Source organism: Meleagris gallopavo, chromosome 12 (assembly GCF_000146605.3).
Source record: "Meleagris gallopavo isolate NT-WF06-2002-E0010 breed Aviagen turkey brand Nicholas breeding stock chromosome 12, Turkey_5.1, whole genome shotgun sequence".
Taxonomy (NCBI): domain Eukaryota; kingdom Metazoa; phylum Chordata; class Aves; order Galliformes; family Phasianidae; genus Meleagris; species Meleagris gallopavo.
The window spans coordinates 10709362-10725362 of NC_015022.2; the positions used below are offsets into that span (position 1 = coordinate 10709362).

Here is a 16001-nt window from a genome sequence, read left to right on the forward strand (position 1 = left end):
CCTCTCCTCTCCTCTCCTCTCCTCTCCTCTCCTCTCCTCTCTATTAAACACTTATTTCTGTATATCTTAATTATGTTTAGTCGACAGGTGCAAGGGTTGTTCGTGTAGCTGCTTTTCTTTTGGGACATCTGATATTTTAGAAAGGATGTGTCTGATTTTGGTTTTGAGGGAAAGATCTGCATTCACTGTGGATCCTCGTAAAAAATAGGGGTGGAGGGCGAGGGGAGGGAGGGCTGTCTGTGTGCATGTGTTAGGGGTGTGTGGAACTTGCACTGTTTTATAACGGTGGTAATGAATAGGCTGAGGCAAGAATAAGTGCTAAGAATTATCAGCATTGTTGCATGTTTTATTTTTTTCTTGTTAAAGGTTTTAAATTGAAGCTTTTAATAAAAGTGCCTAGCAGTTAAGTGTTGGCCCGCAAATGATGAGGGTCTTTATACTAGGTCATTTTCTTCTCTGTATCGGGGCTGCTGTGATCAGAACTTTCAAAGGCAGTACGTATTACTGCAGAGGCCCCAGGGCTGGGCTCTCGGCGCTGCATGGGTGAAAGTGAAAGGTCCAGACGGGAGGGACCGATTCGATGCATTGACTCGCATGCAGGAGCCGATCAAACTCGCCCCCTGTTGCCTGCTTCCCCAAACCTTCCCTCGTCTCCACCCTGCTTCTGTTCCCTAATCGGAACTACATCACCCTGCAGGCTGTGCTCATGGCATGCGCTGCTAGTCTGCTCCGCTGGCCAGCACAAACGCCGATGTTTGTATTGCATTTCTTCCAAACGCTGGTTCTGTCCCTTTGCCTAGTTTGCTTTAGTCATTGAAATCCTGGCGCAGCCCACTTGGTTTTGTTTGTAACTTGAAACAATCTCTCTCAGCAGAGTTCCGAGGCAGGAGGATGGCCAGCCCTAACGGTGCAGGGCTCTTCTGGGAGGTCATTTGGCTTGCTATTGCTATCTGTGCTCATCTCCAGGTAGGTGATGACTTGTTGCTGTGCTTGCTATTTTTTAGGTGATCTTGCTGCAGACTTTCAAATAATATCATTTAAACAACGCTGCTGAAATATCTGCATTGTAAATAAAAAGTTTCCAGTGAGAATGGGATCGAGGTTTTCCTGTCACTGAAGTTAATTTTAAAGACATCCATCTGGGAAATTCATACTTTCTCTCTTTGTAGTAATATTGTACCTGACTCAACTATGTGGGGACCAAAGGGAGATCTTGCCAGATGTGTAATGCCTGGGGTCTCTCAAGGCAACACAGCTGCCCTTTGCCCACAGGAGATTTAGCACCTGATAAACGTTAAGATACTGTAAGTGACAAGGGTTATATAAATACCTGTGTAGAAGAAACATGTAAAGCACTTGGAAGTCAGTGAGTATCTTGGGAGGAGGAAGGTCCAAAAAGGTCTTTCCTTCAAGTGTTCAAGGAATACAGGAACCATGGAGGAAAGCTGTAGCTGCCAACTGATCTATTGCCTGACATATGAGCCTAATCAGTTCCAAGAAGTGAGTATTTCAAGAAATATGGTGTGCTGGCGTGCGGCAGAGATGTTGTTAGTCTGTCATCCCCCATAGTGATAGTTCCCACAGTACAGAACGTTTCAAGGGTTATTCTGTCTTACGTGCTCCAGAATCAAGAAGTACTTAGAAAATGATAATTAAATGAACTGGAGAATATTTTTGAAATAAATAGTATCAGTTTTTAAAATATCGTGGTTGGTTTTACAACTTAACTCTTGGCTGTGTAGAAAATCATTGATGTGATTTTATCATTGTGTACTGTTTGTACTACTGCAATGCTGAAAAATGGAGGGGTCAAACTGGAGCACAGTGTGCTGGTCATTATTTAAACATACATCCCAAATACTTTTGAATCAAAGGCTGATACAGCAGGCACAAGTAAATTCAAAAGGAATGTGAAGAAATGAGGAGGTACTACTGGCCAGCTCAGCAAGCTATGATCATGTATGATGGACTCTGAAGTACAAGGCAGTGGGATCAAGCTGTGCTACTCACTTACAGCACTGGTGCAGTGTGTGCAATGAGTTGTTTGGCAGTTACTTGTTGATGAGCACCTCCTGTACCACGCTATGGTTGCTCACAGGAGCAATATAGCTAGCTTTGAAAGTAAACTGGTTTACCTGAGTAAAGGACTTGTCATAAAGGGAAAGCTATTGCGTTCTTTAGTAACTGGGCAGTTAAATAGTGCATGTAGTGTGTGTCCAGGCAGATAGGACAACAGAGGGTCTCTTTTTTCCCACTTGCTTCTCATGTAAATGCAAACAATTTACTGATTTTCTGTGCCTGTTCTGTTTGTATTTTTGTGTGCAAGAAGTTGAATGATATTGTAAGAGCCAGCACTATAAAATGAAGTACTATGTGAAGTTCACTTAACAGTTCTGTGTAAGATGAGAATAGAAATACAGGGAAAGGAAATGTCAGCTTTGTGTTTGGACCTTTTGGTTTTGAGGAGACCAGTTTTTTCTTTTATAATACATTTCTTTCATGTTTTTTCTTTCATATTTTTCTTATTGCAGTACTGGAACCAGTAGAGGCATAGTTTCGTCCTCTCCACAAATGGTTTGGCATAGCTTCACTTGTCTCCTTATAAAACAACTACCCAAACACATTGTAGTAATCAATAGACCATTGTGAGTAATTTTATGAATATTTCAGTCCAGGTCAAATATTTTTGTCTTGATGGTCCTTTTAATTATTCTAAGGCATTTGACATATTTGGGCCATTAACACTTAACTCCAATCTTGTAGAAATCCCTTCTCCTCCTATGTTTTAGTGTTTTATCTCAATTTTAGTCACATGAAAGATATCTCATATTATTTAAACATGACATTTTTTTTGTATTCAATATCCATTAATTCTTTAATTGGTTGCTTGAGGCCATATATGGACCACACACAGTTCTACCCTAATATTGTACCATAGCTTCCACTTATATTGTTTTTGGCTATTAAAGTGCTTATGTCTGGAGCTAATCAATTAGAAACAATTGGATGCTGGGCAAGGTCACAAATCCGTGTCATGTCACTTATGTGCAATTGATTAATTTCATCCTGCTTGAGGCAGGTACAGTATAAAATAATAACCATTCAAAAAGAATGTGGTGGGAATGTGGTACAAATGTAATGCAAAGAAAACTTTAACATGAGAAGTTGTGAAAAAGAGGTAGCTATTACTGAGAAGTGGAAGTGAACTTTGGTTGTAGGATCTGTTCTGATTCCTCACTAATATGGTAACATGCATAGCACAGTGTTTAGCTGGGCTCCAATCTGACCTCAGAACTTATGGACACACAGTGTCTCAAGTTCATGACAAAATCTTTTTTCAAGGGTGTATTAGTGGCTATACCAGCACGTTGCATAGGTTAACGAGCAAACTGTTTACTGTTGAGCACTGCTGAGCTGCTAATTGTTAAAACTGTCCTGAGAGCAAGAGCAGTGGCATAAGTTTGACTCAGGAAGAGATCACTTGCAAGCTAGCCTTGGCTGTGATCTTCTACAGGCACAGGGCTTCCTTCTCCTGGCCTTGCCAATAGAAGTGAAATGAATGGAAATGAATTCAGTCTAAAGCCAATAGTGACCCAAGCAAATGATGTCTGTGAGTCTGTCTTAAAAAAAAAAATAAGGCAGCAGTGTCAGCAGAACAGAACAATTCACTACTTCTATAGTTTTAAATGATGAATACTTCCAAGGCAGTTATTATATTCTGCAGATTACATGCATTTGTGAACCTTAGCAAACTACATCCTTGCTCAGGGCTGTAACTGATCGTGTGTGCTTACTACTAAATCTGGTGCAAGAGGCTACTTTTCTCATGTGGTAGCAGATGAGCTATCAATAGTAGAGAGTGAACAAAGCAAAAGTATTTAAGTCCAAAATTGTTAAGTAATCTCTCAAGAAGATATGGCCACACACTGGTGTAGGGGAACTGCTGTGTCACAGCCTGAATTGATGATTGAACACCTGGTGAAGGGGGTGGCTGGCCCATGAAGCACAGGTGCAATCAATCCACCACCTGTGCTTCCCACCTGACCAGATTCAGGGTCCACCCCTCCCTGGGCTCATTTAAGGGCTAGCTTTCAGACGGAGAATGTCTCCTGGATGAAGGTTATTTCCTGAGAAGGAGTGTTCTGTACTTAGAGATTCTCATCACCAGTTGGGTGAGTCACCTGTTTTCTATATATAATTGATATTCCTAGTGATGCTTCGACTAGTACTGCAAAGAACTTATCAGAAGCAGTTTCACTGCTCCCGAGGCCCAACAATTGGCAATTGAAAAGGCAGGGTGTTCAGCCTGGTACCTACTCCCTTCTTAACCTCATGATGATGTTTTATTATACCGTTCAGTTAGATGCTGTTTTATGTTATGAAATGTATGCAAGAATGTATGTATGATATTATTACAAATGTGTTAATGTCAGCAAGAAATGATTGCTAGTGGAACGGTGTGGACAAGATATGAATCATCAAAGATTTTGCACGTGGGCTTACTTTGTTCTCTTATGCTATTTTCAAATTTGGACTACGCAGGTATTTTCTTATGTTCCTGGAGTACTAGTTAAACCCTCTGTAAGTTGGTCCATCTCATCTCTGAAGACCATGGAATTGCTAAGGTCTGGGGAAGGAATTATAGCAAACGCACTGTGTCTGGATATTTATGAAGAATTAGTTCTGGATTTCTCTGGAAGGGGATGTTTCATAGATCACATCCAACAAAATGTTGGTTGTTCTCACGATTTATGATTCTGCAATCCTTACTTGTGCTATATTTTATTCTGACTATCTATGATGATTTGGATGTAAAAGATATACATACTGAAAACATTATCTTATTAGAAATGTTTATGCTGTAGCCAATCTGCCAAAAACTACCAACATAGCAAATGACTTTAAGTTGAGTTTTTTGAGGCCAAAAATCTGATGTCCATTACATGACATAGAGGATTTAGAGACCATCTTTGCAAAAAACCTCTGGAATATTCTTTTACAGTCACTGAATGTGTTGCACATCAACACCAGGAAACAGATTAACTTATATGCCGTTCAACATACTGGAGATTTAAAAATACTTATAATAATAATAATAATTGGGATGTAATTTGGAAATCCAGGGCTGAATTTGAAGAAGTTTCTTTTTTTCTTTTTTCTTCTTTTTTTTTTCAATTCTGTGCAGTTTTGCCATCAGCCTCAATAATTTTGGTTTTTTTTTAATTGTTTTATTCCTTGTTTGAAGGTTGAAATACTTCTACTGCAGACAAACAACACTTCTGAGACTCTGTAGTATTCTGACTTAAAATATTTTTATTAACAAGTGTGTAACTCAGTGACAGCGTTCTCAGAAAATTCACTAACTCATTTTGAATTTGTGACTAATAATGATTGCTCAACTGGTGGTCAGAGTCTGAACTGCAGTTGCCCCCTGCTTACAATCCAAAGAGTTCTATTGGCAAACAATTATGATGATTCTGTCTTGTGACTTGAGTCACAAAATATGTTTGAATACTTACTTCTAAGAATATACTCTCATTAAAAGCTTAAGCAACTATGAGAGATGACCAAAATTCCAGATGATACCAGTGAAAAAGTCACTTTTCTTTCTTTATTTTCATTTTTAGTAACTATTTTTTATCATAGGGAATATTAATGATGCTACAGTGATACAACTTGAGAAAATCATGCTTTGGTTATTCACCTGAGGTATAGCCCAAAATCATTCATTCCAGTAAGACAAAGGTGGTTTAGTTTCTGTGTCCAGACAGAGTTAGAATTCTGTACCTGCATCTTCAGACACGAGTATCTTTGCTTGCTGATGATAGTTTCTGACAAAGTCCCTGCGACATCTGGATTGAGATTCTCAAGTCAGTTCTATGTAAAGTTCCAGGCTGCTAGTTCCAGAAGCTGAACGCTTTTAGAGAAGCTTCAGTGTAAGAACAATGCTTTACAACTGCCCTCAAACTAGAATTTTCCGTGGAAAAGTAGTTAAGAAGTGAAGGAATAGCTCCAGGATGACCTCTGGTTTTTAGCAGATACTTGAAAACTTAGTCATTTATAATTACTCATTCAGGTCTGCTTGGTGCATCTGGATCCTGCATATTCCTTACCAAACTCAGGCATAAACTGCACTGATGAAGCAATTTTTCAGTGCACCAAATTCTGTTTCTGCCTTTACAGCACCAAAAATGTCCACGGTGGATTGTACTGATATTAGAACCCTTTTATCAGCTGTTTAGAAATCACGGTTTGGCCATCCAAAGTAATGAGTTTGGCTTCAAAAGAAAATGTTTTTTAAAATTGGAGTCATTTTTATTTGCTTCTAGAACCTAAAAGATCTATGTGCTTGTCTTTATCTGCATTCAATCAAGCCTTCAGAATCTTGAAGCTTTTCTTAAAATCCTGTGTGCTCACCTGAATCCAGGAGCTGGGATTTCACAAAACATCAAATATAATGTGGCTAGTAAGTATATTAATTACAGGGATAGTGGGAGCAGATTGATAGTTGGGCTTCTGTCATTGCTTGCACTGTAAGGCTATGTGAGAAATCCCTAGGAATGAGTATGTTAGTGTGTTGCACACGCTGCACTTGACTGTTAAATGTGTGTTATTAAAATACTTTATAGCCTGTGCTAATTAGATTCCTGTGGCCACATACAGCCCCACACTGCTCTACTTCAACAATTTCAGAGTAATACTTGTTAAGAAGGATCTCTGTAAAACCATTGGTGCATGGTGAAAGTGTGGGTGTGTTTTTGAAACGCAGTTTGCCAGTGAGAACAGCGTTCTGGGAAGGACAGTGGATATAGCTATGGCAACTCTAAAGGGACAACAGAGTTTGCAGCTAGAAGTAGGAAAAGAAGCAAACAGCTGCTGGAAGGAAAATTCAGGCTTTAATCAGTCTGGATTTGGCCCTAGCTTGATTTCTGCATGCAGATCAACATCAGATAAACTTCCTTTTGAAGGTTCTACAGTTTTTAAGCTCAGTATTTATTTGTCTGCGTGGTTTTCTATTCTGAAAAGCATTTTCAACCTTCTTGTGTGTTTTGGAATAAGAATCTGTTTTCTCTTGTTTTAGAATGGAACAGAATATGTTCACAGACTTGAAATTTCTGCACTGCCTTAATTAGAGATGTACTTTCCCAACTTCTGCAGTGCTACATCAGGAATGCTCTTCATCTGCATTTGTGGATCTCTTGAAGAAATAGTTAAACTTGTACATGTATCTTAGAAAAGGAAGGCTTACTCTCATGAATAAGACACACATGGGAACTGCGTTGCATTGCAGTTCTGAAATAACCTTTGTACTTACTTTGTCACTGATAAATAATTCCTTTAGGTTTGTAAGCAAGTTTGTGAAGGACTTTCCTTCTTGGAAGAAGAGAACTTTTCTTGATATTAAATGAAGGCTTGTGGGCTGTTAAGTGCTCTTGGATTTAAGGGTTATATTTTCAGAACTGCCTTAGTCATGTTCTAAGAGCAAGCGTGGTTCTGCGACCTTTATGATGACTGTCAACTACACAAGGGTGCTAAATCTGTTGCAAATAGGGCTGTTGTTTCAGAAGGGTCTGTGTGATGTGGAGCCTTTATTTTGGTGACTTTCAGTAAGCTTCGAGCTTTTGTAAGTTAAACGTAAATATTGTTAAGTGCTTAGCTGTATTGGTAGGTGCTTAAAAGGATTTTCAAAACAAGTGACAGGCTAAATTTCCATTAGTATGATCAGAACCAGGCACTTAGGTGCTTTAGGCACTTCTAAAAGCCTGGCTAACCATCTGTCTTCACATTTCAACGTTAAACCAAAACTTTCACCCTCAAAACTCTTTTGAGAGAATAGGATTCTGGTGTGTGAGTTCTAGTACCTGGACGTGTGGATACTTGATTAAAATTTGAGAGGTACAAGTAGAAGCATCAAGTGTTGATAAATGGAGTGTAGTTCCTGAAATTTTGGCTTAATACATTCCTTCCAGACGGCATATTACATAAATTGTTTAGGAACAATGTTATTTCTGTTTCTAATTTTATATTTATTAGATTTAACATCATTATGGAGAGGGAATGAAAACAGCGTTCTCAGTCTGTTTTGAGAAATGTGGTTTCCAAGAATTGTCAGTTTGTCATGCTTCTGGATCCACTAGAAACACAGTGAATGCAGTCAGCTCAAATAAATTGTGAAACAATATTAAAAATGCATTTATGACTGCAATTACTAGATTGTTGTTGTATGCTAACTGTTGTCGTTTGTGTCATGGTGGGAGGTCCCAACTGGTTAATGATGCTGTTTCATAGCTTTAAATAAGTAAAGCATTTGTTTGTATGTGGAAACATGTATTTCTGTATTTATGTAATGTTTTTTGCCATCAGTTTTTTTGCCAAAAATCTAAGCTGCTTAAAATTTATAGGATGCAGTCTCTTGTCAGTGCATATAAGCAGAACAGTACCGTTTATAATGTATTTATGCAGAAGAAACTGAGGAGATTCTCTCTGAACATGCAGATGTAGAGAACAGAGCTTTAGCTGCCTGATCTACTGCCTTTCAGTATCTGAGAATGAAGGTGACATGGGTACACTTGCACTGCCACAGAATGCCAGGAGAAGGTGACTGCTTTCTTGCAGGCTGCATTTGTTGCTCTGCACCCTTCAGAAGGCTGCAGAATCCAGCTTTATTTCCAGCTGACTGATTCAAAAAGAATTGAGCTAGCACCAAAAATGTCTTCACTTGTTTTTTTTTCTGATTGTTGTTGCCATTTCCTTGCTTGTATGTGTGCACCAGGCTATCAAATGGCATGGAGAAATAAGAAGCAGTAATGCAAGTCATGGTTCTGATATACTCAGATACATCAATTCCAATGGGAGTTGTCCTTTCATCCCAGCTACTGCAGCCTCTTGCTGATGAAGCAGTGGCGTGGAAGCACAAGGCCAAACAAGCTCACTGCTCTCTGTGGATACATAACAAATAAAGTATGCTAAGATATGATTTGGCTTCCTCTCCTGAGAGTCTCCTTTCATTAGATGTTTTCAAAGTCTCATTATTCATTTGGTGTTTTGTTTTCTTGAGTCGCCAAATAGTTTTAAACTGCTCCCTGGTTGACTAACGTGAACGTTGGCTGGAAAAAACAGTATTGTAGTAGTGTCTTGCGTACTGCCTGCTTACTAAATGATATTCTGGTTGGAAACTACCAGCGTGTCCAGCAGATTACTGATTTTTTTCAGCTGATCTCACCAACACTTTTGTTAGAAAGCTGAAGAGGAGATACATCCATCTCTGAAGAGATGAGCCGCACGCTGTGTAGGGATTTGACTAACAACACTAACTGATAAGACTGAATGGATTCTGTCTATATGTACCTGATTATATAGTTTTATTTGCATGAATGTAAGGTACTTCCTGAATGGTTGGAAAGTACCATTACTTTTCCTCTAGAACAGTGATTCCCAGGTATGTCTCATCAAGGGTTAGCTCTCAGAGCTTGTCAGTAATCAAAAATGCAAATTCAACACTAAGAAGTGCTATGAAGGGAAGACACAAAACAAGGAGAGTTATGTTCTCACTGTTAATTCTTGGTGTGCCCACACTTAAGCACAGTATACAGTTCTGATCCTTTTCTGAATGAAGTTGAAAGTCTAGGCAGGTATCAGCCAGTAGCTTGTTTCTTCCAGTGTAACAACTGAGTGCCATAACTGGAAATTACTGGGAACTGCTTTCAGGAAAACGCAGAGATTGTCCTCTATATCATGGTCTTTGGTACTGCTTGCCAGGGGTTTTGTTGAGTAGAAGGATACAGGAATCCAGAAGAAGACAGGACAAGTGCTTGGGAGAGCCACTCTATTACAAAATAGACAAATCATGTCAGGCTAAAAAGAGAGGTACACAAGTCCAGGAAATTACTCCAGCAAAGTATATTGTGTGCTTGCTCTGTGTGTGTCTTTCTCTGGGCATCTATTTACAGTGAATGTTGGAAGCTGATGGTCTAGTATGTGCCCTTAGTCCAAGCCAGTTCAGCTGTTCTTATGCTATCTCAGTGTTCCTTGGGGTTATGTTTGAGGGTCGCTGAATTGGAAGCTACTGAACCTACTACTGTTGTCACTTGTGACTCATTGTTTAGAAACTAAAGAAATGTGTTCTCCAAACTTCAGCATATCTAGAAGCATAGCCTTGGGGAAAAAAAAAAAAGGTATATTCTGAGTTTCTCCTTCATCTGCCTTGTATAATTTTTATTTTGTTAAAAAATTGAATTGTTTCTGCACATATTCAAAATTGTCTTTTAAAAATTCCAAAACTTAAATTTACATAGTCGTAACTAATGGCTGCAATAGTTTCTTGTTTTTAAACAAACTATCAGTTTCTTGTGCAAGATAAATAGAGCAATATTTTCTTATTTTATGAAATAACTCTTGGCTTAAATTCCACTTTCCTTATGTGATAAGTCCTTCCATAAGACACAAATATTCCAGACATTTTCTCTGAATGAGTGAGCACTTGCCTTCACCCCACTGTGAAATTGTGCACCCAAATGTATTTCTCATTTCCCCTTCCTACCTCTCAGCTAAACTTGGAACACAATAGATTGGTTAAAACCATACAAAAACCTACGGAATGCCATCTTAATGTATGGCTTTTTACCATGCAGCTGTTTATCTTCTGCTAAGAGGAAACTAGAAATGTATTTTTAATGCCAGGAGCTAGGCTTAAAATGCCATTACTTATCCAGTGGGAATAGATTTGAAAATTAGTAAGCAATTAGATCAGTAGGCAAATACATTTTACTTAATGTTGTAAGTCTCATGGGCCTTTCAAACATCCTGTTAGCATCACCTGTTCTTAACTTGCAACCTTTTAAATCTTTACCTAGTCATAGGTAGCAGCACTACCTTGAAAGGGAAAGTTTCTGTATACTTTTAATTTTTATATATGAGTTGAATTCTTATTTTTTTTAAAAAGAGCTTTCTTGGTTTTGTGAAGGCAACAAAGATGTACTGGGATCGTTAAGCTTTTTTTTGGAGAAAACTTCTTCCTGTAGATAACCATCTTGAGAAGGGCTGTAGCTGGGATAACAGAACATATGGGCCTTGTTGTGATCTTTTGAACTGCCTTGAATTATGTCCTTAGCAAACACCAATGATGTATTTGTTTATAATTGCTTATTTTTCTTGCTGAGTTTAGACCTCTGTGAGCTATCACGTCACATAGAAACTACTATTTAGAAATGGGAAAAATGTAGGAATTGTAGACTTCTTTATAATTTCAAACATTAAGCCTCCCATGAGGACACTGTAGGAAGGACCTTGTCATCTTCAACTTTACTATAGGAGTGTCCCATCATTCCTTGTCTGCCAAAAATTCATACTGATTTATTCAGTGGTGTAGTATGAGGACTTGCCTGAAACCTCAGTCCTGGAATGAAATCCAGCCTGGGGAGCCCTGTGGACTTCATTAGGTTACTGTGCCACAACAGAGACCTTATTTTGTAATAGTTGTACAAGGATTTCTAGTTGAACAACATGACATTCTGCATTTGAGTAACAGTACCAGTTAAGGCTTTAGGCTCTTTGCCTGAGACGTAAGTGGGAGCTTTTCCTGAGTAAGACCTGCCCATAGGAAGAAAAATGGGGCTGTATTTCATTAGTGCTCATGAGTTGGTTATCATGCTTCCTGTGGTGTGGTGTGAATCATTTTGTCTCTTTGTGCGTCTGCAAAGGACAGACGGCATTTAAAGCTGTGTCTGCAGTTGTGAATTTTCTTGAAAATTGGCTGCATTTGTCCCTTTGGAATAAAATAAAATAAAAGGATGATTTTGCTCTTCCTTATAAACCTTGCACAATTTGAGGCAATTTCCCGTGTGTGTGTGTGTGTGTGTGTGTGTGTGTGCGTGCATGTGTGTCAGGTTTCTAGTGTGCCATTGAAGAGCATTCTATTAGGGGTTCCAGACCCTGTTGGCAGGAATTTCTCTGAACTTCTGCAGAGGGAAACATCAGAACTATTCCTTAAAGCAAGCACACTATTTTTTTTCAAGAAAAACTGAAGCAGAACGTGGGAGTCCATTTTTTGAAAATCAACGTGGCATTTTGCCAGACTTATTATATTCAGAAGATTCCTTTGAACCTGTTAAGTGGTTGCACTTTCCACTGCATAGTGCAGTTCTGGTAATGAACTCAAAGGGAAACACAAGCACATCATAAATAAGGAAGATATGATAGAGAGTTGATTTCTGCATGCGGCATTTTGCCTGTGCATATGAAAATTGACATCATGGTGTTGGAATGTTGACCATGTTTTGCATTTTGCTAGCTGCTTTTACTGGAAAGCATGTGTTTCAAAGGGAGTTTTTAATTTTTATAAGATTTTTCCTCCATAATAACCTGGTCTTATTTTGAATGTAGACTTCAGCTATGAATAAAATTTAACTCATGAAGTAAGATTCTTCTTGTACAAAACATGAGTGAATATACAAACATTTCTAGTTAGTGCATGTGTCTGGATTGGAGTAGTTGAAGCTAACATTTAGGATCTGCTGTTACCTCTCAGCTTTGCCTTGGTTGAAGAGAACCTTACTATGAGAATAAAAGAACTGTGAAGAGCTCTTAAAAGTAACTGCATAAATGTGGGAAAAGCATATTTGATTGCACAGAACTAATCCTCTGTGGGATTTTCACTACTGTATCTTCTTAGCTCCAGCTCCATGTGGGTCTGTGAAGGAAGGGAGCTAGGAAGAGAGGCTGGCAGCAATGAATAAATGACACTGACCCTTCATCTTGACAGTAAAACAGACAACATTCAATTAGATCGTTTCAGTAATGATCTGGCCTGTCTCTTCCATCTTCAGAACTCAACTTACCCAGAGTTTCAAGGTTATTTACTCTGTAGAATGTTGGCAACCCATGTCATCAAGTCTATCCAGCCTCCTCAGAGGAGAGTTCCCTGGTACAACATCCTTGCACCTGCTAATTCTTTCCCATTCAATATCAGACCATTCCAAGTTTTGTGGAATCATTCTGTGCTACTGAAGCATCTTACTAAGCTTACAATCATGATTCCCAAGTGATATGGGGTAGGCCTTGTTCCATTAATGGAATATTTGTGTAAAAGTATATAACTCCAGGTGATGTTTTTAACACCCAAGATCAAAAGATTCAAGAGTTAGATATCTTTATTATTATGAGGAATTACACTTGCATCTTTACAGTAAATCAAAAGTGGGCTATAGCTAGTACCTGTCAAATAATAAATGCATTATTCTTTGTCCACAGGAAAAAAAAACCTAGAACATTTTTTAAAAGAGCATTTAAAACCTCTAAAAATGTATTTCCCCTTTTTAGGTGGTGGTATATAGCGTTGCAAGCTTCAACTTACTGCTGTAGAGCAGGTATATATCTTGTTGCTATAGTGTATTATGTGGAAACACATGCAGGCATAGTGTAGGTAAAAGCATTAAGTCTTTATAATGTTCTCCTGCAAAATGAGATTTGGTTGTGGTTTTTGTCTGCATCAGAACTGCAGGTTCCTGATAGATTCTTCTCTGTAAGTTAGAGAACTGCTGTATAAAACAATAGACTGTGATTTACATTGATGTTATTTTTAGTTGAGAAAGTGGATGCAGCCAGATGTTCTCACATGGCTAATTGGGAGCATGGCTAAGGAGAAATGATGAATGATGCTTTGTGTTTAATGATGTTGTAGCTTGTTAGGCTGAATACTTGCTCTGAAATGGGGCTTGCAGTGGCACGATTGGTCTTGTATGGAGGGCCACTTGTTTGATTTGTTTTGTGTGTTGGAACTGGCTGTTTAAAGTAGCTTAGATAGAAGAAAATCCTATTCAGAACTGCATAATTAACTTTAGAGAGGTCAGACACTCTGGAATCTGACACAGGGAGTGCTAGAGTTCATATGAAATCTAGGTTGGTTGGACATGTGTGATTTTTAATGGGTCTTCCTTTCAGAAACCTTTCAGAAACTGAACAGTCTTTGTGGAGAGATTTGTACTCAGGTTTGTGTCTTCGCTTTTACATCCGTTCCTCTATTTCGAGGCTGCCATAGCAAACTGTGCTGTGGACATGAGCTGTTACTACCTGCGCATCTCTGTTGCAGTGGACATTTCATTCTGAATAGTCTGGGGCTGGTGCTGTGCTCAGCTCTTGTGGGAGGTGCTGAAGAGTGAAGGGCTCTCAGGGAGACCAGTCTATTCTTGGCCTCCATGCAGAGGGCATGTACAAGCTCAGAGTTCTCAGAGGTGTGTAAACTGGCTCATGGGACTCCAGACCATCTGTTATTTTTCCTATATTTTGTAAATTGAAAATCTAAAACCTTGGCTAATTGGGCTCCCCTCTCCTCCCCCTTTTTTTTTCCTCCCCATTTTTTTTTTTAATAATTATTCTTAATGTTTCACGAGAACACGTAGATCTAAACATCTAACTTTACATCTCAAATGTTCAATCACTCCTGTCACTTTAGCTACCTACAACTTTTAATGTTTATTCCTGGAATCCTATTTCAAGTATAGCAAGATTTGTGTAAGCTTTATTGTGAGGGGTGAAATTTAAACTTTATTAGGATTAAGTGTTTAATAGTATAATTTGCTGCATATGTTGCAAATACAAGCTGCTATGAATAGATCCTCTGTTTAAAAAAGAACATTTGATATGTTATATATGGACTTAAATCCAATATGTTGTTATCTTTTACTAAAGGAAATTATAAGAAGAGATTTACAGAGAAGGGTTTATTCTATTAATGTCTTTAAAATACTTCTCAACCAAGGATGATCTTGGTTTCTGTAATTTTCCTGTGCTTAAAAAGCGCTGTACATAACTTCCTTTGTTCCTTGACTATTATTCTGAAAATAGTACAAGTTTGGCTGTTCTTCGTATACGTGAGGGGAGAAAAAATATTAGCAGTAGTGCTAGATGAATATTTACTTAAGCGGGGCACTCTGTTTTTCTATTTGTTCACTCACAGCAGACTTGAGGATTTAAGTGGAAGGCTTCCTGTTATATTAGTGGAAATTTTTAATGTGATATTTATACCTGGTGAAGAACTGGGAGAAAGGTTCTCTATTCTCTGCCAGCTCCCTGCCTCCCAGGAAACAGCAGAATGGGATTCATTGCTTTAAAATAGGTATCAAGTTTTTACTCATGGCGGAAGGAGCAAAAACAGGAGTAGTGCAGCCTTGTGTTTTCTCAGTCTGCATGAGGTGTTTGATTAATCTGAAATGCTAGTGATTGGTTTGGATCCTTACAGCTTTAAGACAAATCAGAATGATTCCTTGTTTCTGACTGGCTATCATGAATGGTTTTAGCATATTTTGAGATTCAGAGATGACATCAAATTTTCTTGGCATAGGCATTTTGACCTTTAGATTTTATTATTGCCCCATACTTCCATTTAATGTTTGTAGTGTCATCTTTGAGGATTTACTTTAGGTAGGGAATTGTGTGTTTTGTTTTGTTTTTTAAAAGAAACTGGTTCTATTTTTAATAGAACAACTTGCAGTCAGACCCTTGTTTATTAAAGATGGAGTAGCATCTGTTTAGCCTTGAGAAAAGACGACTGAGAGGGGACCTGATCCAGGTTTATAAATATCTGAGGTGTGGCGGCCATAGCGGAGAGGCCAGTCTCTTTTCAGTGGTACGTGGAGACAGGACGAGGGGAAACGGACATAAGCTACAGCATAGGAAGTTTTGCACGAATGTGCGTAAGAACTTCCTTACGGTGAGGGCGACGGAGCAATGCAACAGGCTGCCCAGGGGGGTTGTGGAGTCTCCTCCTCTGGAGTTATTCAAATCTCACCTGGATGCCTACCTGCGCGACCTGGTGTAGGGAACCTGCTTTGGCAGGGGGGTTGGTCTCGATGATCTCTAGAGGTCCCTTCCAACCCCTACAATTCTGTGATTCTGTGGTATAGATTCATATAACATGAAGGAAGTAGCTGCATGCATCAGTAAGAAGAAAAGCATAGGGAAGAAACAAAGTCATTCAACCATTTTCATACTGTTTTCTACAAGAT

General features: G+C 38.8%; 1 protein-coding gene across 4 annotated transcripts in view; it reads left to right on the top strand.

The window, feature by feature from the left end:
* The window catches only part of ADAMTSL3 (ADAMTS like 3), a 187963-nt gene that overhangs the window by 8308 nt on the left and 163654 nt on the right, over window positions 1–16001 (top strand). For 3 of the 4 annotated variants that reach the window (XM_031555318.1, XM_019619471.2, XM_019619472.2), the window contains exon 3: window positions 872–966. In XM_031555318.1, coding sequence (XP_031411178.1) covers window positions 872–966 — 95 coding nt within the window. The remainder of the gene's footprint in view (window positions 1–871; window positions 967–16001) is intronic. The other variant, XM_010717457.3, reaches the window with a different exon arrangement.